This window comes from Pan paniscus, chromosome 5, assembly GCF_029289425.2.
Source record: "Pan paniscus chromosome 5, NHGRI_mPanPan1-v2.0_pri, whole genome shotgun sequence".
In the NCBI taxonomy this organism is placed as follows: domain Eukaryota; kingdom Metazoa; phylum Chordata; class Mammalia; order Primates; family Hominidae; genus Pan; species Pan paniscus.
In genome coordinates, this window is record NC_073254.2 from 79,277,712 (window position 1) to 79,299,652 (window position 21,941).

General features: G+C 35.0%; 1 protein-coding gene across 1 annotated transcript in view; it reads right to left on the minus strand.

Moving 5' to 3' along the window:
* LOC100974207 (eyes shut homolog) overlaps positions 1-21,941 on the minus strand; it is a 1,877,183-nt gene that overhangs the window by 697,723 nt on the left and 1,157,519 nt on the right. Inside the window, exons 26-27 of the mRNA XM_063605324.1 lie at positions 10,472-10,662; positions 7,489-7,580 (exon numbers count right to left, since the gene is read on the minus strand). Coding sequence (XP_063461394.1) covers positions 7,489-7,580; positions 10,472-10,662 — 283 coding nt within the window. The remainder of the gene's footprint in view (positions 1-7,488; positions 7,581-10,471; positions 10,663-21,941) is intronic.

A 21,941-nucleotide genomic window follows, 5' to 3' on the forward strand; every position in this document is an offset into this window, starting at 1 on the left:
CTAAAAGCATGCATTTGGCAGAAATAAGCCAATTATACTTTATGATATTGTCTATTTCTAGCCTATATTATTATCTTGTTTTAAAAAGTGCTTTCAAAATATATTTTGAAATTATTTTTGCTGAAAGAATAAGACTCAGGCCTTTGACTTGTGTATACTTTGAATTTTTATATCCCAGATATATGATAAAATGCCTGGGTAAAATAGCTTCCCAGTAATTCCACATAAATGCAGCTGCTATGTGCTTCTTTTGGTAACATCTGCCCTTTTTGATCAAAATCCAACCAAAAATATTCTCAAAACTCTTGAGGTCCAGACGACTTATAGACTGACATCAGCTACATAATTTCAGCTGAACTTCCATAGAATAATAACAAATATCTTTTTCAAGAGAAAAAAACCCCAAAACTCTGATGTTAAATGGATGTATCAAGTAAAACCAAAATTACTCTATGCTCCTCTGATTTGACTAACAGTATTAATAATAGCAGTATATTTTGTTAGATTAATTTCAGTAATTTTATAATAGGTAATATGTTTTCAAGTAAAATGATGGGAAATGTCCTACTTTTTAAATTATTTTGTGTTTAAAAATAGCCCCTAAAAGGTGATTGGTAACCAATTTATCAGAGCACTGGAATAAATTGAATTAAAAATTACAGGCCAGGTGCAGTGGCTCAGGCCTGTCTGTAATCCCAGAACTTTGGGAGGCCAAGGCAGGTGGATCAGTTGAGGTCAGGAGTTCGAGACCAGGCTGGCCAACATGGTGAAACTCTATCTCTACTAAAAATACAAAAATTAGCTGGGCATGGTGGCATGCACCTGTAATCCCAGCTACTCGGGAGGCTGAGGAAGGAGAATCGCTTAAATCACAGAGATGGATGTTGCAGTGAGCCAAGGTAGCATCACTGCACTCCAGCCTGGGTGATGGAGCAGGATTCTTTCTTGAGACACTGTCTCAAAGAAAAACTTAAACATGGTTAATTTCTATTCTAATTAACTGGCCTATGTAGGTTACATTTTAAGATCCTCTTTTCCCACGTTAAATGATGAAATTTCCCTCCTACTCTATCTTTTGTGTTAAAGGAATATATACCACTTGGAAAGGAAGAGAAAAATAGGTTTATGACACAGGAACAATTCCTTGGATGAATAATTATCATTTAAAATGAAAATCAATTGTTCATTTTTTATTTTGTTCAAGTTAAAGTAAAATCAGTATTCCATGGTCATGTTTTTCTTGACACTACTGACAGGGGTTAATTAAAGGATTAATGGGATAATGTACACATTTCATTAGAAACAAATTTTTTATTTTTTGGAAAGTGGTTAAATAGCTAATTTTTGTTTGTTTGGTTCCACTTCACTGATTTTCCAGCACTCTGAGCCAAAGTGTTCCTGCTCTAATCGACACATGTCCTGTTCTTGGTTTCATTCTTAATGTCTTCCAAATGAAGTGCAAAACTTGGATGCTTACTCTAGTGATAATGTTTCCATTGTCTTTGTTCCAATTGTTACTAAAATTTGTGGTTTCTTTCAGACTGCTCTGTGTTTTGAATGCACAATTTGCTGCATTTTTATAATATTTTCTACCACTCAAACACATAAGAAGGTATATGATGTGATGATGAAACAGTTTTTCATTCCTAGGCATTATGCGCCAGTACACTGGGTGAATCCTGGAGTAGTTTAATAGATAGTAGAAAGAAGCAATTATTTAAAACATGTAATCTGACATGCTATGCATTTTGATGAAGTTATAATTATTTAATAGATAAATAGCGTATATATCAGTACATATTTTGTAAGCAATGCAATAAACCACTAAAAACCAAGATTAAAAGAAATATGAGCACTTTGGTTCAAATTCAACTACTAAGTGTTATAAATTGTGTTTACTGATTTTTTGTTTTTATCCTAAAGGTAGACAGTTATATTTTCCCTTATAGAAATAATTCTCATCTTGTTTATTCCACATTGTTTTAGCTGATGTACTCTTCCTCGTGGGTGCAAAGCTAGAAAACCTTTTCCAGCTTCCCTTGTCATGAAGTGTCTCCATGTGACTAATCTCTAGCCAACAGAATGCAGAAAGGGGTGGGATTTGCCACTTCTAGTCCTGCCCCATTAAACCTTTCACCAGTCCTTCACCATGCTGACTGGTGGAGAATTCATTTTCTCAGCAGAATATACATGGAACACTTCAACTATATAATTTGAGTAAGGTAAAATAAAGGAACTTTTCACAAAGATGTGGTCAGAGAGTAGAAAAGCCACAAAGGATTGTACAGAATGCCAGGACCACAACATAGTTACTCTGACACTATCTCTACATCTAAAGACTAGAGGAAAAGAGGAGTTATCAGAACAGAGTAGAGGGCCATTTGCCAGGAGCAAAGACTTTGACTTTAGGGAGAGAACCAACCCATGGGACACAACACAAGGTCAAAGGAATACACATTCAGGCTTTACCCTCCTGCCTCCCTATTTTTTTGATATGAAGAAAGAATCTGTTCTAGACCTTTCTCCTTGGCTTGAAGGTGGCTGTCTTCTGTTTTCATGGTGTCTATCTTCTGTATGGGTCTCTCTCTATGCCCAAATTTTCTCTTTTTATAAAAACACCAATTATATTTTGTTAAGGCCCACCCTGATGAATTCATTTTAATGTGATTACCTCTGTAATGACTCTGTAGCTAAATAAGCACACATTCTGAGCTGCTGAGGGTTAACACTTCAATGCATAAATTTTGTGAAAACCCAATTTAATCCATAAAAGAGCCCACTAATTTAATCCACACAAGTAAATCTCAGAGGACCAGCGCAGAAAGAAATGGGAAATGAGCTGTAGAGCGGATCTGGGGAAGCCCAGACATTGAGAGTCTATTGGGTACTGTAGATTAGCCTACCCTATTAAGGACAGTGAGTACTCCTTTGATTATTTATCTGATCTCTTACTTAAATATCCTCCAGTAAGACTCTATTGCATACGATGTAGTTCACAGTTCTTACTGTGGCATTTGATGACCTATACAACCTGACTACCACTGCATTTTCATACCCGATTATCATTCCTTCCTACCTAAATGATCTCAAATTATTACCTTCCTCTCTTCTTTTGATACCAGTACTTAATTAAGGAACACCCTTCTCCTATTATCATCTAACAAATTAATATAATGACATTCAGGCTTTGTATCTGGTTCTATATCACTTGAGAAAATATCTGCCAGTGTGTGGATTTCATTGGTACATGTCAGTCTTCTAAAGTGTCATGTCATTTACTGTTTATATAAATCATATGCCCTTTTTCAAAATGCTTTGTAATTTATTGCATGTCTAATGCAATGATTTATTGTATCCAATGCATGTGGATGACTGTACATAAACATAGCTGGTAAATTATTGTCTCAAGGATAATTAAAGATGTTCTCATTTGTTCTAGGTTATTTGGCTTTGCAGAGTTTGTAGAATAGGAACCACCTGCTGCCAAAGGGCCAAACCAATAACTTCTCCAGGAGACAGTTTTAGAACTGACAGAGTGTTTGTGAATTACTTACAAATTAAGATATTGACTCAAATTAGGACATTGTTGTCTTAAATCTAAGACAAGAAATAAAGTAATTTTTTAAAATTAATGGCAGTATTTTTAATTGGTAGATACTTAGAAAAATCTAAAATCCCATAGTTTAGGAGGTCAGAAAAGCCTAACTTAACTCTCTTTTAATCCCAAATTCTACCCTTCTTCAAGGACAAGGTAGAATTTAAGCGGTGACTTTAAATGGAAAAAGGCCCATAATACACTTGTTATTAAAGGCAAACTCAATTATTATGTTAATATAATTATATTTTAGTATATAATTATAATGTAATATATATTATAGTGTAATATATGCAATGATTATAAGTAGTATATAGTATATTAATAACTTAATACAATACACATGCATAATTATAACTATACCAACAGACATGAATAAACTATAACATCAGACTCTCATATTTGTGCTTTACAGAAAATACATGTGCCACTATCTTCAGCTTCTCAGCAGCACCTTCTACCTTAATGTTCTACCTGGTGGTGTTCAACAGTGGAGTGACAAATGCTCACCCATTTGCATTTTGCTTCATGACATACTCTATGCTATTTTTCTGCCTTCTAACTTTACTGCTTTGTCCCATTTTGACTGTCCCTTTCATTAAAATATGAGCACCAGCTATAGTTAATTTCTCACTAAAATAATTTTTAGTATGTGTGATTTTAGTATCTTTATTATGCCAAACTGTATTTCACCTGATTTTAAGCACTCCATATTTTCCTTCCCGCTTTTGTTATTTTAAGCAATCACACATTTCTTTTTCACAACGGCCATCCTGCTCTGCAGAACAGCTTGTCTTTCCTTGTTCTCAAAAATAATGAGCCAGGTTACTTTTTCATAGAGCATATTTGTTTCGCTTTTTCTGAGATAGATCATCATGGGCCTAGCACAATTTTGCTGTCCTTTTTCTTCCCAGTTCTATAAGAGTACGTAAGGCAAGATCTTTCTCCTATATTCATATTCAAGAAGAAAGCCATATTTCAACAATAACAAAATAAAAGAGGGTAAAACTGGGGGTGAATTGTGTGCACACCATTTACTTTTACTTAGAAGAATATGTAAATGGTCAAAAAATTTTAGCTGCAACATTGATGAATTGTGTTCAACTCATAATTTGTGTTTTTGACTTTTTTTCCCCAGGACTATATTTTAAAGATACTGAAAAATAAAATTAATGGAGCTTCACTTTTGTACTTTATAGATGATAATCATGGACAAAATATATTTCTATAAATTTTTTATTACTTCAAACAAACCAAAAACCTGAGAAGAAATATTTCTGAGTTTAGATTATTTAGATCAGATATAGACAGGATATCAACTAATTTTTGATAAAAATAAGAAGCAATGGTGTATGTAAATTGAAACAAAATTATAGTCATATAACATAAAAGAAAGTGATTTTTTGGTTAAGTATTCTTAAAAGTGACATTTTGTAATAAGGATAGTGAAAAATATGTATTCTTGGGATTTAAAAAATCTTGAACATCTAATGTTTCTTTTAAAGAAGACTAGTGTTTTGTTACTTTAAAAATACAGACTGTCCATGTTTAGTAGAAACAATGATCAGGTCAAGGGGCAGGAGATCTGGGTTCTAATCTTGCTCCCTTACTGACTAGCAATGTGATAGAGAAAGTTGTCCAGCTTCTATGAGTCTCAGCTTTCAAATATGCAAAATGACTGCTATGGGCTGAATTGTGTTTCACTCAAAATTCATATGTTGATGCCCTAGCCATCAGTACCTGAGAATGTGACTATATTTGGAAACAGGGTCTTCAAAGAAGTAATAAGCTAAAATGAGGTCATTAGGGTAGGCTTTAATCCAATGTGTCTGGTGATCTTATTACAAGAGGAAATTAGGAGATAGACACATACAAAGGGGAGATGATATGAAGACACAGAGAGAATACAGCCATCTACAAGCAAAAGGAGACCTCAGAGGAAATCAAACCTGTTGTCATTTTGATCTCAGAATTGTGAGACTAAATTGCAATTGTGAGATTAAATTGCCTGTAGAATAGTGAGAAAATTAATTTCTGTTGTTTGAGCCACCTTGTCTGCCACTTTGTTATGGCAGCCCAGCATCCTAGTAAAATAGGCATTATAAGTTTTATGATGATTAGATGTAGTTATGTGTGTGTAAAGCATATGGTACATGTTAATTGTTTAGTGTGTGTTAATTAATATTGTTGTTTCTTCTGCTAGTATTTTTACTGGACACATCATTTATAACTCTTATCTTTACCTGATCTTGAACATACAGCAGTTCTTTCCTGGTGGGGGAAAACAGGAATTCAATTCATATTACATTTCTCTAGCATGGTTCATGGGGCCTGTAGCTTCACACTTACAGATTTTGGAGTGAAAGCAGCCTTGAGATTGTGTCATTTTCTAGTTATGTCATTATCTGTACTTAATCTCCCTGTCTCTCAGTTTTGCATCTGAAAAGTGTAGATAATTATAATTGTTTATAGGAATACATTCATATATGTAATACAATTAGTACTTGATATAAATTCCTGTTGAAGAAACTATAATTATGATTTTTTAAAAATGTATTTTTTTACTCTTTTTCAACCATGCCTGAGGCCGGAACAGCTTCTGTGGGTTTTCCCTCTGTCTCTTCATGATACCAATCTGTCATTTTGCTTTATTCAGGAGCCCATCTATGTCCTTCATGATTTGATTCTTACTGCCACCCAAGGCTCATGCACTTGCTTCCCTACAGATGATGGTCATCCCTGCCCAGGGAAATTATTACCTCGACTGAGATGGCATTTTCCAAAGTGTACTGCCCCCAGCATTTGTTATTTAGGAGATTAAAATGATGAAGAAAGATATTAAATGTGTGTCTGTGTCATGGCACTTTTAAGTATAGTGACACTAAGCATTAAGAAAAAAAAGAAAAAAATATGATTTATTAAATAGCATCTCAGAGTTCTTAAAATGTTCATGTTCATTTTGAGTATTCTGGGTGGGAAGTAGATGTGATGTAGGCTTTCCTCAATTTATTTGATGATACATTATTTTTTGGTCAATCATTTGTAAGAATCTGTATTCTAGATAACAGAATTTGGGTAGTTCTGGCCTAAGGAAGATAGAACTTCCTTAAAACCTCTCATTTAACTTTTTTCCCAGTCTCTGTTTAGGACTTCTTCTTCTTCTTCTTTTTTTTTCCCCTTTTTATTGGCTTTAAACAGACGTTTCCTTTTACTAAATAATCTATTGCCAGAAAATAATTTAATCTACATACCAGCTTATGGCTGTGGTATGTGTTTTCAGCATCACTCAAAGAAATAAAAAAGGTGGAGGGAGGTAAGGCAGATAACAAAAAAGCATTACATCTATATTAAAAATTAAAATTTACTAAAAATCAAATGAGAAAGAGGAAAAGTTTACTTAGATTGGCAAACTGATTTATTTCAGATGTTCATGAGCATTTGGGGATAGGGTCACCTTCAAACATAGCTTTTGAAAATATTAATAATATATCTTAATTACTCAATCTGGATTGTGGTGGGCCATTTTAATTTCCTTCTTTATGCTTTTCTGGAAGTGCCACATTTTCTACACTGAATATAATTTACTTTGTTCATCAAAAGAAATTACCAGTTTAGTTGATTTGTTACAACAGCCATATGAGAAAAATATGAGGCTTTTATGGATCTTTTGTAAATCTCCTTATGAGAGTTCATTGATAATGTAATCCCTATAATATTCTTTTCTCAGTACATTTTTTAGAATATATAGAAAAGCTTGACAAACATTAATTCATACACATGCACATGTTAATACTAATCAGTATAACCTCAATTTTGAAATGACAAGGACAATATTATGAAGAATAGCCCTTGCTACTTAATGAGATTAAGTGGAAAAGAAATAATTATCTTACCTGATAAGCAGTGTATACTTTTGCCCGTTGTCCACTCTAACAGTAGTATTAATGCTTTTAAATTTTGCTTCACCAGGACAGTAAAAGTGGTACTGTTGGGGGAAAAAAGTTTGTCCTCAGTTTTTCAGCATGAAATTAATACCGTATATTTGCACTGGACTTTATAATTTATCAATATATTTTACATCACTTTGGAGAGACATGAAGTTTGAAACTTAAAGAGAAGTGATAACTGAAGGTTTACAACTGATATGTCCTAGATTTAATACATACAAATATATGAGTATTATATAGATATAAATACACATGCATACATGTGTACACATACATGTCTAGATTCTTTTCCAGTATTCTGAGGAACATGGTTGAGAAAAGCAACATCCTCTACTAGCAGAAAGCAAGTATTTTAGGAATTTTCCTTACATAACAGCAATTGAGCAAGGCAAAGAATGGTTAATAAAATCTAGAGGGCAATATTAATGTCACAGGAAGGCAAACTTCAAGATTGTGAAAACTGACCATTCATTCCAAGTTTTTTGAGATGTCAGGGTGTCTGGGTTCATTTGTAGAATTACTGCTAATGGCAACTAAGTTATGATCTAGAGAGGAAAAATCATGTCTATATCAGGTATGATTAACCAAGTATCCCCAGGAAATACATGGATGTGCTATAGTGGCTTATTAAGCTTCTTAGCAAGCATGTGCCTACATGTATATGGATTATATTGTGTCTATTCTTTCCCAGAGAGGGGCTTTAATATTTTTATTGTATCTAAAAGTGATCTATAACCCACATGTGTTAAGAAACTCACTTGCATTGTGTTTCATAACTTGTGCCCCTAGCTGTATTTAAGTTGATACACCCAAATCCTCTCACATATAGTCCAAAGATAAAGATAATGCTATATATTTTAACTTTTTATGATATTTGGCCATTGCAAAAGACTCCTTTCCTTTATAAGATTATTTATTGTCAGTTGACTTTAAAAACTCCAATAAGAAGCATTAGGAGGAATTATTGGAGACTTGTAGGAATGTAGGTGAAAATATTTTATGAAATAATGTATTATTAAGACTAATGGATAGCCACTACTTTCCCTATCAAATGGGAAAAAAATTAATTCACAATAGGTTAAACGAAGATATTTAGGAACCATAAAACTAACTAGTGAATAGAGGTATAGAATTTCTTTCCCTTTTGTTTTATGAAAAAGAAAGGATATATACTTACAAGTCTACAATAATTACTATTATTTACTTAATTGTAATAATTTGTCAATCTCCATCTTAAGAAAATTTAAGATCATTTACATTTCAGCTAGATGATCAGAGTTCAAATCCCAGCTCTGTTACTTGGAAGTTTTGAGACTTCACATGTGCTTTGTGCTAAAATCTACTCACTTGTAAAATGGGGTAATACAAATTTTTGTGTGATTTAAATTGGTAAATGAATGAATATTGTGAAGTAAATATTATAAATGGGCAAATAAGTCAATCAAAGTAGAACACACAGAATTATACCTGGGACATAATTATATATGAAGGCTATGAAGGCTAGCTTTTTTTTCCTTTTTTTTTTTTGGCTCTATCTCCCAGGCTGGAGTGCCATGGTGCTATATGTATACATATTATATTACTTCAGAAACATGAGCATTCAAAGAAAATCAAACTAAGGGAATTTGCCTATTTAAATAATAAGGTATAACTCATCCTTTCATGGAAATTCACAACATGTACACTTAAATCACATCATAAAAGAAATGGTAGCCCAAATGCTGTTATTATGTTTCATATATTAGAATTATATAAGTTAATTACCTTATTGTGCTGAGTTATTGCAATGATGATTGGGATGAGTTCCCTAAACCAGGTATTCAGAGCAGGGATATGAGAAAATTTGTTAAGGTAGAATGATGTTGGGAAAAGAGCATGCACTTTCAAATGAAGTTGGTTTCAAAATGTTATTAGCTGCATAACCTTGGACTTTTGAAAGGTTCTTATAACACTTACCAAGTGCAAAGTCAGCAATCTCAAACTTTTTGATCTCACAGTCTCTTTGCATTCTTAACATTTATTGAGAACCCCAAGGAGTTTTTGTTAACTCAGTTGTGTCTATCAATATTTACATTGCTAAAAATTACAACACACATTTTTAAAATACAATAATACATAATAAAATGATACATTAGCGATTAGAGCAAGGATATAATTGCATGTCATGTAGCCTCTGGAAAACTCTACTATACACTTATGAGAGTAAAAGTGAATAAGGCAAATAACACCCCTTGCCTACAGAAAACTTACAAAAACAGGTTTTCTCTTGAGGATCCTCTAAAAATATCTTGGGATTCCCTAGGGTTTCCCAGACTCTACCTGCCCTTAAGGTTATAAAAATGGTAACAATTATTATCATTGAGAAATTAAGAAATTGGGAAACTGGTCAATAAAGAAGTAGAAGAAAAGTTGAAAATAAGGAGAAAAAAAGACAATGAATGTTAATTCAAATCATGTACCATTTGAAATATTAATATCTAAATATATATAAACTGATCTATCAGTATGAATGTAAATTTTTCTCTGTATAGTATATGAGCTTCTTAACAACACTCTCTTGCCTTCTGAATGATATTCTAATTAGGTATATTTTCCAGAAAAAATAGAGACCTTTTGAGCAAAATACTCTGACAATTATATTTTTTAAATTTATAAATATGTGATTAATGAAATCCAGTTAGCTTATTTTTTGAATAAGTTGTTAACCACTTTATATTATTATTAAATCAGTTTTTTTGCTTAAAAATACTTGGTTGTTGTTGGTTCATATATACATAGAAAGAAATTATAAAAGTAGAAGAAGAGACATCCTGGTGGTGAGTATAATATATAGAGTTAAGTTTAAATTTTATTTTGAAAATAACCAATGAAGCACATAATTAGAACAACTTTGTAATTTTTTAAAAATTAAATGAACTGAATAACTTACCTTTAAAGTACCATTTTCAATAAACAATTGAATAAAAAATCCATCTACTAAATTTGAGTCTTGCTTGACATACAGCAGAAGTCCATAGGAGCTGAAGGTCTGAAATTCTAGGGAGATGTTATTTTGTGGATTTAAAGCCACATTCTGAAATTCTAGATAAGAATCTCCATAATAACGAACACAACTGAAATCTGTGGAGTCAGAAAGAAAATACAATTTAGGTTGAAATAAATATTCAATACCTAGGTTTCACATTATTAACATAGCACATGTTTTCTCTAATGGCTCATACGTCTCTTTCCTGCCTCTTTCAAGCCCAGGCACTTCTTTCCTTTGGAATAGTCATAGCAGTTTTGTCATGATTTCTTTGTATTTGATGGCTTCATGATAAAATCTCATTGTAAGGCAAGGAAATCAAGATGATTACTCTTCAACACTGCTTTTACTTAGATTTTATGTTACAGGTTAACAGAAAAGGGCACATTTTCTAAATATGTACTTATTTCTTCTTTATATAAGATATTGATACAAATTATGATTAATATTGTTAATAATTTAATTTGGGAGGTTTGTGAGGGAATGCTAGAGATTATTGAGAGGCATAGAAATTGTTAACCTTTTGTATTAACACTAAATTATATGAGTTTCTTAACAACTCTCACCTTCTGAATGATATTCTAATTAGCTGTAGATTTTCAGAAAAAAATGAAGACACTTTGAGCAAAATACTCCACAGTTAAATTTCTTAAATTTATAAATATGTGATTAATAAAACCAAGTTAGCTTATTTTTGAATAAGTTGTTAACTACTTTATATTATTATTAAATCATTTTTTTTGCTTGATAAATACTGGATTGATTGTTCTTGGCTAATGATTCCTGAAACAATGGATTTGAATATCGCCTTTCTTCCAGTTCCTTTCTTCTTTTGTTATTTTCATGACGTCCCCAACACAAGCTTTCTTTCTCTTTTAAAACTTTGGAATTATGTATTATTTATAACTACTAGAAAATATTATTTATAAAACCATGTGAGTTTTAGTTTGCGGTCTATTACAGGATAATATTCATTTTCGAATCTGTACTTTAAAACTTCAAGAAATTTTATATCCTATGTGTGCTGTCTTTATTTGGAATTTTTAATGATGCTTTAGAATTACTCATTTTGCTACATTTTCAAACTTGTAACAATTTCTAAAGAAATAACCAGCAAGCCCCAAATTAATTTTTTTCACTGGAAATAAGGAGGTTCAAAATAGTGCCAGGAAGCATTTGCACTTTATAGACATAAAAGCATGAGTATATGTGTGTGTGTTTGTGTGTGTGTTTAATCAAGGACTGACTTCATTAGTGAAGGACAAGTTAATGACTGAAAAAATAACAATGTCCTTTCAATTTTGACATTCTAATTTTTTCAGTTGTTAAATGATAGGGACGTATTTTTTTTCCCCATGTAGCGTTTCAATGGTGATGTTAAAAGCATAATACAATAACATTTCAAACAACAAGAAATTGTTTTAAAGATTTCAGGCATTTATTTTAACAAATTGAGAATAAAGTCATGTATCAGTTTGATTTAAAATTCAAATTGTGAAAGAGCATAAAATGTTTCAAAAACAAACATTACAACAAGAATATACCCAATATTGATGAAATTAAAAAAAATTACATACGGGGGTCTTCAAAAAGTTCACATAAAATATGTATTATTTAAAAACTATGGATGAATTTCACTCATCATGACATGTCTGAACAGAATATATTTGAGTTACTAAGAAGGATAAGACATCTGTTTGAAAACAGCCCCTATCGGAACATGAATTCTGCTAAAATTGAAGCAAGAACAAATACCAAATTTACGATGACGCTTGGGTGAAAGAATGGTAAAATCATTGATGCTTTACAAAGAAATTATGTGGACAATGCCCCAAAGAAATTCACAATTTACAAGTGAAAAACTTGTTTTAAGAAGGGACAAGACTACGTTGAAGATGAAGTCCTTAGTGACTGACCATCCATATCAATTTTCAAGGGAAAAATTAATCATATTCATGTCCTAACTGAAGAGGACCAATAATTAACAATAAAAACAATAGCCAACACTATTGACATCTCAACTGGTTCAGGTTACACAACTCTGAATGAAAAATTAAAGTTGAGCAAACTTTCCACTCAGGGGATGTCAAAACTGTTGTGCCCAGATCAGCTGTAGACAAAACAGAGCTTTCAATTGCAATTTTAAACAAACAAGAACAAGATCTTGAAGTATATCTTTGAAGAGTTGTAACAGGAGATGAAACATGGCTCCACTAGTATGATATTGAACACAAAGCACAATCAAAGGAATGGCTATCAAGAGGTGGAAGTGGTCCAGTCAGAGCAAAAGTGGACCAGTTAAGATCAAACATCATTGATATGGTTTGGCTCTGTGTCCCCACCCAAATCTCATTTTGTAGCTCCCACAGTTCCCATGTGTTGTGGGAGGGACCCAGTGGGATATGACTGAATGTTTTTCCCATGCTGTTCTTGCAATAGGGAATGGGTCTCATGAGATCTGATGATTTTAAAAACAAGAGTTGCCCTGCACAAGCTATCTCTGCCTGCTGCCATCCATGTAAGAGGTGACTTGCTCCTCCTTGCCTTCCACCATGATTATGAGGCCTCTCCAGCCATGTGGAACTGTAAGTCCAATAAACCTCTTTCTTTTGCAAATCACCCAGTCTCAGGTATGTTTTTATCAGCAGCATGAAAACAGATTAATGAAGTAAATTGGTACCAGTAGAGTGGGCACTGCTGAAAAGATACCTGAAAATGTGGAATTGACTTTGGAACTGGGCAACAGGCAGAGGTTGGAAGAGTTTGGAGGGCTCAGAAGAAGACAGGAAAATGTGGGAAAGTTTGGAATTCCCTAGAGGCTTGTTGAATGGCTTTGACCAAAATGCTGATAATGATATGGACAATGAAATCCAGGCTAAGGTGGTCTAAGACAGAGATGAGGAACTTGTTGGGAAATGGAGCAAAGGTGACCCTTGTTATGTTTTAGAAAAGAGACTGGAGGTATTCTGCCCCTGCCCCAGAGAATTGTAGAACTTTGCACTTGAGGAACATGATTTAGGATATCTGGCAGAAAAAATTTCTAAGCAGCAAAACATTCAAGAGGTGACTTGGGTGCTGTTAAAGGCATTCAGTTTTATAAGTGAAGCAGAGCATAAAAGTTCAGAAAATTTGCACCCTGACAATGCGATAGAAAAGAAAATCCCATTTTCTGAGGAGAAATTAAAGCCTGCTGCTGATATTTGCATAAGTAATGAGAAGCCAAATGTTAATCCCCCAAGATAATGGGGAAAATATCTCCAAGGCATGTCAGAGGTCTTCATGGCAGCCCCTCTCATTACAGGCCTGGAGACCTAGAAGGAAAATGTGATTTTGTGGGCCAGGCTAAGGGTATTTCCGCTGTGTGCAGTCTAGGGATTTGATGTCCTATTTTCCAGCTGTTCCAGCCATGACTAAAAGGGGCCAAGGTATAGCTTGAGCCATTGCTTCAGAGGGTGGAAGCCCCAAGCCTTGGAAGCTTCCATGTGGTGTTGAGCCTGCGGGTGCACAGAAGTCAAGAATTGAGATTTGGGAACCTCTGCCTAGATTTCAGAAGATATATGGAAACATCTGGATGCCCAGGCAGGAGTTTGCTATAGGGGCAATGTCCTCATGGAGAACTTCTGTCAGGGCAGTGCAGAAGGGAAATGTTGGGTGGGAGCCCTGACACAGAGTCCCTACTGGGGCACTGCCTAGTGGAGTTGTGAGAAGAGGACCACCATTCTCCAGAACTCAGAATGGTAGATCCACTGACGGCTTGCACTGTGCACCTGGAAAAGCCACAGACACTCAACGCCAGCCCACGAAGGCAGCCAGGAGAGAAGCTGTACCCTGCAAAGCCACAGTTGTGGAGGTGCCCAAGACAATGGGAACCCACTTCTTGCATCAGTGTGACTTGGATGTAAGACATGGAGTCAAAGGAGATCATTCTGGAGCTTTAAAATTTGACTGCCCTGCTGGATTTTGGACTTGCATGGGACCTGTAGCTACTTGGTTTTGGCCAAGTTTTCCCATTTGGAATGGATGTATTTACCCAATGCCTGTAGCCCCTATTGTATCTAGGAAGCAATTAACTTGCTTTTGCTTTTACAGGCTCATAGTGGGGAGGGACTTGCCTTGTCTCAGATGAGTCTTTGGACTGTGGACTTTTGAGTTAATGCTCAAATGAGTTGAGACTTTGGGGAACTATTGGGAAGGCACAATTGGTTTTGAAATGTGAAGATATGAGTTTTGGGAGGGGCCAGGTGTGAAATGACAAGATTTGGCTCTGTGTCCTCACCCAAATCTCATCTTGTAGCTCCCATAATTCTCACATGTTGTAGGAGGAACCTGGTGAGAGATGATTGAATCATGGGGGCAGGTCTTTCCTGTGCTGTTCTTGTGATTATGAATGGTTCTTCCAAGATCTGATAGTTTTAAAAACAAGAGTTTCTCTCTTTGCCTGCTGCCATCTCTCTTTTTCTCAGCACAATCTCTCTCTTTGCCTGCTGCCATCTACGTAATATGTGACTTGCTCCTCGTCTTTGGCCATGATTGTGAGGCCTCCCCAGCCATGTGGAACTGTAAGTCCAATAAAACTCTTTCTTTTGTAAACTGCCCAGTCTCAGTTATGACCTTATCAGCAGCATGAAAATGGACTAATAGAGTCATTAAAAAGATTTCTGGGGGATGCTCAAGACATTTTTCTTTTTGACTTTCTGGAGGGCCAAAGAAGGATAACATGTCCCTATTATTACAGTGTTTTAAGAAAGTTAGTCAAAGCTTTAGCAGAAACATGCCCATGAAAGCTTCACCAGAGAGTACTACTCCACCATGACAATGCTCCTGCTTATTCTTCTCATGAAGTTAGGGGTAATTTCTGAGATTAACAATAGAAAATCATTAGGCATCCACCTTATAGTTCTGATTTGCCTCTTTCTGACTTCTTTTTGTTTTCTAATCTTTATTTTTCTTCAGTTAATAATGTAAAAAGGCTGCATTGACATGGGTAAGGTCCCAGGACACTCATTTCCTTAGAGATGGACTAAATGGTTGGTATCATTGCTTGTAAAAGTGTGTTGACCTTGATGAGGTTTATGTTGAGAAATAAAGCTAATTTTTAAAATTTTTATCTAATACCATTTTTCACAACATTTCAAAGTCTTTTCATATTATTTTATAGCCTTTAGAAAGAAATATACCGCCTAACTGACAATAAAAAACTCAGAAACTCCTTAATATTATTAAGATATGTATTTTATAGACTAGATTTTTAAAAATTCAGTGGCTTTTTCATTATGTGACTAATTATCTGTATAGAAACCCATATATGCATTCAATTGTAAAGTACTTGAGAGTATGCTGGATTTATCATTCTATTCCAAGAACCTAGCACGATACATGATTCTGTCAAGCATCTGAAAGCACATACTATAGCTTGGATGTTTGTCCCCTCCAAATCCCATGTGGAAATGTAATCCCCAATGTTGAAGTTGGAGCCAAGTGGAAGGTGTTTGGATCACTGGGGCTGATCATTCATGAATGGCTTGGTGCCATCCTCACAGTAATGAGTGAGTTCTCACTCTGAGTTCACATGATATATGGCTGTTTAAAAGAGTGTGGTACTTCCTTTCTCTCTTGTTTCCTCTCTTGCCATATGACACCCTGCCTCCCACTTCACCTCCACCATGATTCCTGAGGGCCTCACCAGAAGCTGAGGAGATGTTGGTGCTATGCTGGTACAGCCTGCTGAACCATGAACCAATTAAACCTCTTTCTTTTATAAATTACCCAGCCTCAGGTATCTCTTGATAGCAATACAAAACAGACTAACACACTATCTAATAGAAAATATAATTGCTTTTGTTTAAATGTGCTTGGAAAATTATAGTTAAATATAGATTTTAAAAAGTCAGGAAGATATTTTGCACACAGTTTTCAATCATATTTGTGGTGTTTTCTATTTAAATATATAAGTACAGATTTTATTTTATGCTTCCCTCAGCAAAAATTTTAAACAGATGAGAATAATGATTATAGCAAGCACAGAATAGCTTTGTGAAGAAAACATAAATACTGAGATTATTTTCAGTAATAATGGGCTAAAGTAAAATAATAATTCTATACATTTTTATTGTCTAGAATTAAATAATAAACTTCTGCACTTAAGTTTTTACCTTCCTAAATAGAAGAAACTTTATCTGAATTGTATGGATTCATATTATGATTATACCTATAATTTTGTACGCTTTTGGTACAAATAACCAGAAATTCTAATTCCAAATAGTTTCAGCAATAAAGAAATGAAATAGGTTAAATAAAAGGAAGTTCAAGAATAGGGTGGGTTTTCAGATGGATGGATGTTTATGGAAAAGCTTAACTGACTTCTCATAAAATACCTAGATTACTCCTGTCTCTCCACTCTGATATTCACAGGCTGAGTTTTAATATGAGACTTGCTTTTCACATGATTCCAGTGTGATGGCTAGTCACTCCGTTTCCAAAACTGTTCTTCTGTAATAGGAGGAAGAAATAACTTTCTCAAGTTAAGGAGAACCTTTCCTAGAAGTTAACTGGCTAGAACTGGGTGACCAATGAAGCCCTCTGTTGGAGATGAGGACGGGCTCAGCTCCCACTGAGAGCTATGGACCAGGGTTCATAATGGGCAAAACTGGTATTCTGTTAGGAGGAAAACCTCAACATCTAATTCCAGTATTTCTCCACATTCATGAATTATGTCCTGAATTATATCTGATTGTCAGATTAAAGACTTAAGATACACAATCACATGTCCAAGCTAAAGATATTAACTTTCATCTTCAACTTCCTGCCTGTTTCTCTTTATATGCAGTAGCTCTTGCCTTTATTTCTAGAAACTCATATGGAGTTTAAGGATGAGTCTAGCCATTTAAAAATTTACTTGAAACATGGTTGTTGCTAGGTGGGTAGTTGCCAGTTGCCAGCTTTTATTTTTCACATGTAATTATTTAAGTTTTCAGTACATACTAATAGCCACTCCCCTTGCATGAGAATAATGAAAACTTAAAAGCTGTGTAAGAGAAAAATCAGGAATCAATGAACCTTCCCTCTCTACTGCAACAGAGTTTTTTTAATAGACTAGAAATATAATAGAATACATGTATTTTAGAAGAAATGAATAATAGAAACTCTGAAGTACATGTGTGTATATATAGAAAATACACCAAATGAGTATAATATTTCTCTCAGATTAATTATGAATATTTACTCCAACACCACATATTACTTTTAATAAAACAAATATATATTTTTGAAAGTGTAAAGGCATCTTAGCTTGGGGCATTTTTCATTTTTTTTTGTTTTGTTTTGGTTAGCAGATCATAAAATTCTATATCAATTTTTAAAAATCAAGTATTTTTTATAGTTAGTGTTTCTATATACAAGATTAAATGTGAAAGTTGGAATATTATGAGAGAATAATTGAATACTAGGATTTTCTATAAAATTGATAGTTTGATAATTACTCTGTAGTGATCAGGTAGCTTAAGTAAAGATATATATAATTTGGTCCCATATCTGGTAGTTATTACCAATATAGTATAATCCATGAATAACTGCCCAAAGAAATAATTATGTATTGCTCTCCGCAGTATATATCATTAGATAAATGTTAGGAAATATTTTGCAACCAAAATGTAAAATGATCCCTTTCTCCAGGTTTCTTGAAAGCAATATCTAAGAAACAATAATGGAAATTTATAATGTATGTGTGTGTGTGGGGGGGGTGCTCATGTACATTTGCAACTTTTTCTGTTAAGTGAAGTATTAATTTGAGAAAAAATTTTATGTATGACACTTAAATATAATTAATATTGAAAGATTTACTATGCTGTTTATTAAGAAACCTGTATCACATCTTGATTCTTGATTTTAACAGTAAGCAGATCAGCAACGGTGTATTACCCACAGATACTGTCTAAAACTTGTGTCTCTTTGTGTTATTTCTGTAAAGAAGAGCTTGAATTTTATCATTACAAAATCTCTGCATATTTAATACTTTAAATTTCTGTGTTCTACAAATTGTGTCTAATTCACCTTAAAATCCAACTTTACATAATCCATTTTAGCTCATCCCAATTAGCTTAATACCCACTAATAGAGCAGGATAAAGTAGGAAAATTAGCATTTATTTATTTACTATATGATAGGTTTTATTAGAAGCTTTACATATGCTTCTTGAAATTCTGATTTTTTTTTCTGACAATGTAAAGATTTATATTATATGAAAATGTTTCAAAATAAGTTAGGAAATACATTTGTTTCTTTAATAGGTTTCCACAAATTCATTAGTACATTGATCAAAAGTCACTAATTTATATAAAGCATATTTTAAAGCAAGTATTAATCATAAAATGCCAAAAAAAAGTTTACAAAACAATCAATAATACTGAAATTAAAAGCTAGACTACAGAGTTTAAGATTTGCAGAGACTCCTCAATGTGGCTAAAGGAAATATATAAGTAGTGGCAGATTATATGAAAATAGATTATTGCAAGGGAATGTCCAGGTGGACTAGTCAAGTCGTTGAATAACTTTTTTTACTGAAAGCAATCAATGATCTTTTTGAAGGGAAGAAAAACATCTATAATCATAATATTTCTCTTCACCATGAAATGGAGATTGATTAGGGAAAAAATTATTTAATAGCAATCCGTAAGGATAGGAAGTAACTTTCTAAAATAAAAATCAAATCATGCCACTTCCCTGGTTAAAAACATAAGTGCCGGACACTGGGTGCAGGACAGTGGGTGCAGTGCACCGTGCGTGAGCCTAAGCAGGGTGAGGCATTACCTCACCCGGGAAGCGCAAGGGGTCAGGGAATTCCCTTTCCTAGTCAAAGAAAGGGGTGACAGATGGCACCTGGAAAATCGGGTAATACTGTGCTTTTCCAATGGGCTTATCAAACGGCACACCAGGAGATTATATCCCGCAGGTGGCTCTGAAGGTCCTATGCCCACGGAGCCTTGCTGATTGCTAGCACAGCAGTCTGAGATCAAACTGCAAGGTGGCAGTGAGGCTGGGGGAGGGGCGCCAGCCATTGCTTGGGCTTGAGTAGGTAAACAAAGCGGCCTGGAAGCTGGAAATGGGTGGAGCCCACCACAGCTCAAGGAGGCCTTCCTGCCTCTGTAGGCTCCACCTCTGGGGGCAGGGCACAGACAAACAAAAGACAGCAATAACCTCTGCAGACTTAAATGTCCCTGTCTGACAGCTTTGAAGAGAGTAGTGGTTCTCCCAGTATGCGGCTTGAGATCTGAGAACCAGCAGACTGCCTCCTCAAGTGGGTCCCTGACCCCCGAGTAGCCTAACTGGGAGGCACCCCCCAGTAGGGGCGGACTGACATCTCACACAGCCGGGTACTCCTCTGAGACAAAACTTCCAGAGGAACGATCAGGCAGCAGCATTTGCGGTTCACCAATATCTGCTGTTCTGCAGCCTCCACTGCTGATACCCAGGCAAACAGGGTCTGGAGTGGACCTCCAGTAAACTCCAACAGACCTGCAGCTGAGGGTCCTGACTGTTAGAAGGAAAACTAACAAACAGAAAGGACATCCACACCAAAAACCCATCTGTATGTCACCATCATCAAAGATCAGAGGTAGATAAAACCACAAAGATGGGGAAAAAACAGAGCAGAAAAACGGGAAACTCTAAAAATCAGAGAGCCTCTCCTCCTCCAAAGGAACGCAGCTCCTCACCAGCAACGGAACAAAGCTGGACGGAGAATGACTTTGATGAGTTGAGAGAGGAAGGCTTCAGAAGATCAAACTACTCTGAGCTAAAGAAGGAAGTTCAAACCAATGGCAAAGAAGATAAAAACTTTAAAAAAATATTAGACAAATGGATAACTAGAATAACCAATGCAGAGAAGTCCTTAAAGGACTTCATGGAGCTGAAAACCACGGCAGGAGAACTACGTGACGAATGCACAAACCTCAGTAACCGACGCAATCAACTGGAAGAAAGGGTATCAGCGATGGAAGACGAAATGAATGAAATGAAGCGTGAAGAGAAGGTTAGAGAAAAAAAAATAAAAAGAAATGAACAAAGCCTCCAAGACATATGGGACTATGTGAAAAGACCAACTCTACTTCTTATTGGTGTACCTGAAAGTGACGAGGAGAATGGAACCAAGTTGGAAAACACTCTGCAGGATATTACCCAGGAGAACTTCCCCAATCTAGCAAGGCAGGCCAACATTCAAATTCAGGAAATACAGAGAATGCCACAAAGATACTCCTCGAGAAGAGCAACTCCAAGACACATAATTGTCAGATTCACCAAAGTTGAAATGAAGGAAAAAATGTTAAGGGTAGCCAGAGAGAAAGGTTGGGTTACCTACAAAGGGAAGCCCATCAGACTAACAGCTGATCTCTCCACAGAAACTCTACAAGCCAGAAGAGAGTGGGGGCCAATATTCAACATTCTTAAAGAAAAGAATTTTCAATCCAGAATTTCATATCCAGCCAAACTAAGCTTCATAAGTGAAGGAGAAATAAAATACGTTACAGACAAGCAAATGCTGAGAGATTTTGTCACCACCAGGCCTGCCCTAAAAGAGCTCCTGAAGGAAGCACTAAACATGGAAAGGAACAATCGGTACCAGCCACTGCAGAAACATGACAAATTGTAAAGACCATCAAGGCTAGGAAGAAACTGCATCAACTAACGAGCAAAATAACCAGCTAACATCATAATGACAGGATCAAATTCACACATAACAATACTAACCTTAAATGTAGATGGGATAAATGCTCCAATTAAAAGGCACAACCTGGCAAATTGGATAAAGAGTCAAGACCCATCAGTGTGCTGTATTCAGGAAACCCATCTCGCATACAGAGACACACATAGGCTCAAAATAAAGGGATGGAAGAAGATCTACCAAGCAAATGGAAGACAAAAAAAAGCAGGGGTTGCAATCCTAGTCTCTGATAAAACAGACTTTAAACCAACAAAGATCAAAAGAGACAAAGAAGGCAATTACATAATGGTAAAGGGATCAATTCAACAAGAAGAACTAACTATCCTAAATATATATGCACCCAATACAGGAGCACCCAGATTCGTAAAGCAAGTCCTTAGTGACCTACAAAGAGACTTAGACTCCCACACAATAATAATGGGAGACTTTAACACCCCACTGTCAACATTAGACAGATCAACGAGACAGAAAGTTAACAAGGATATCCAGGAATTGAACTCAGCTCTGCACCAAGTAGACCTAATAGACATTTACAGAACTCTCCACCCCAAATCAACAGAATATACATTCTTTCAGCACCACACCACAACTATTCCAAAATTGACCACATACTTGGAAGTAAAGCACCCCTCAGCAAATGTAAAAGAACAGAAATGA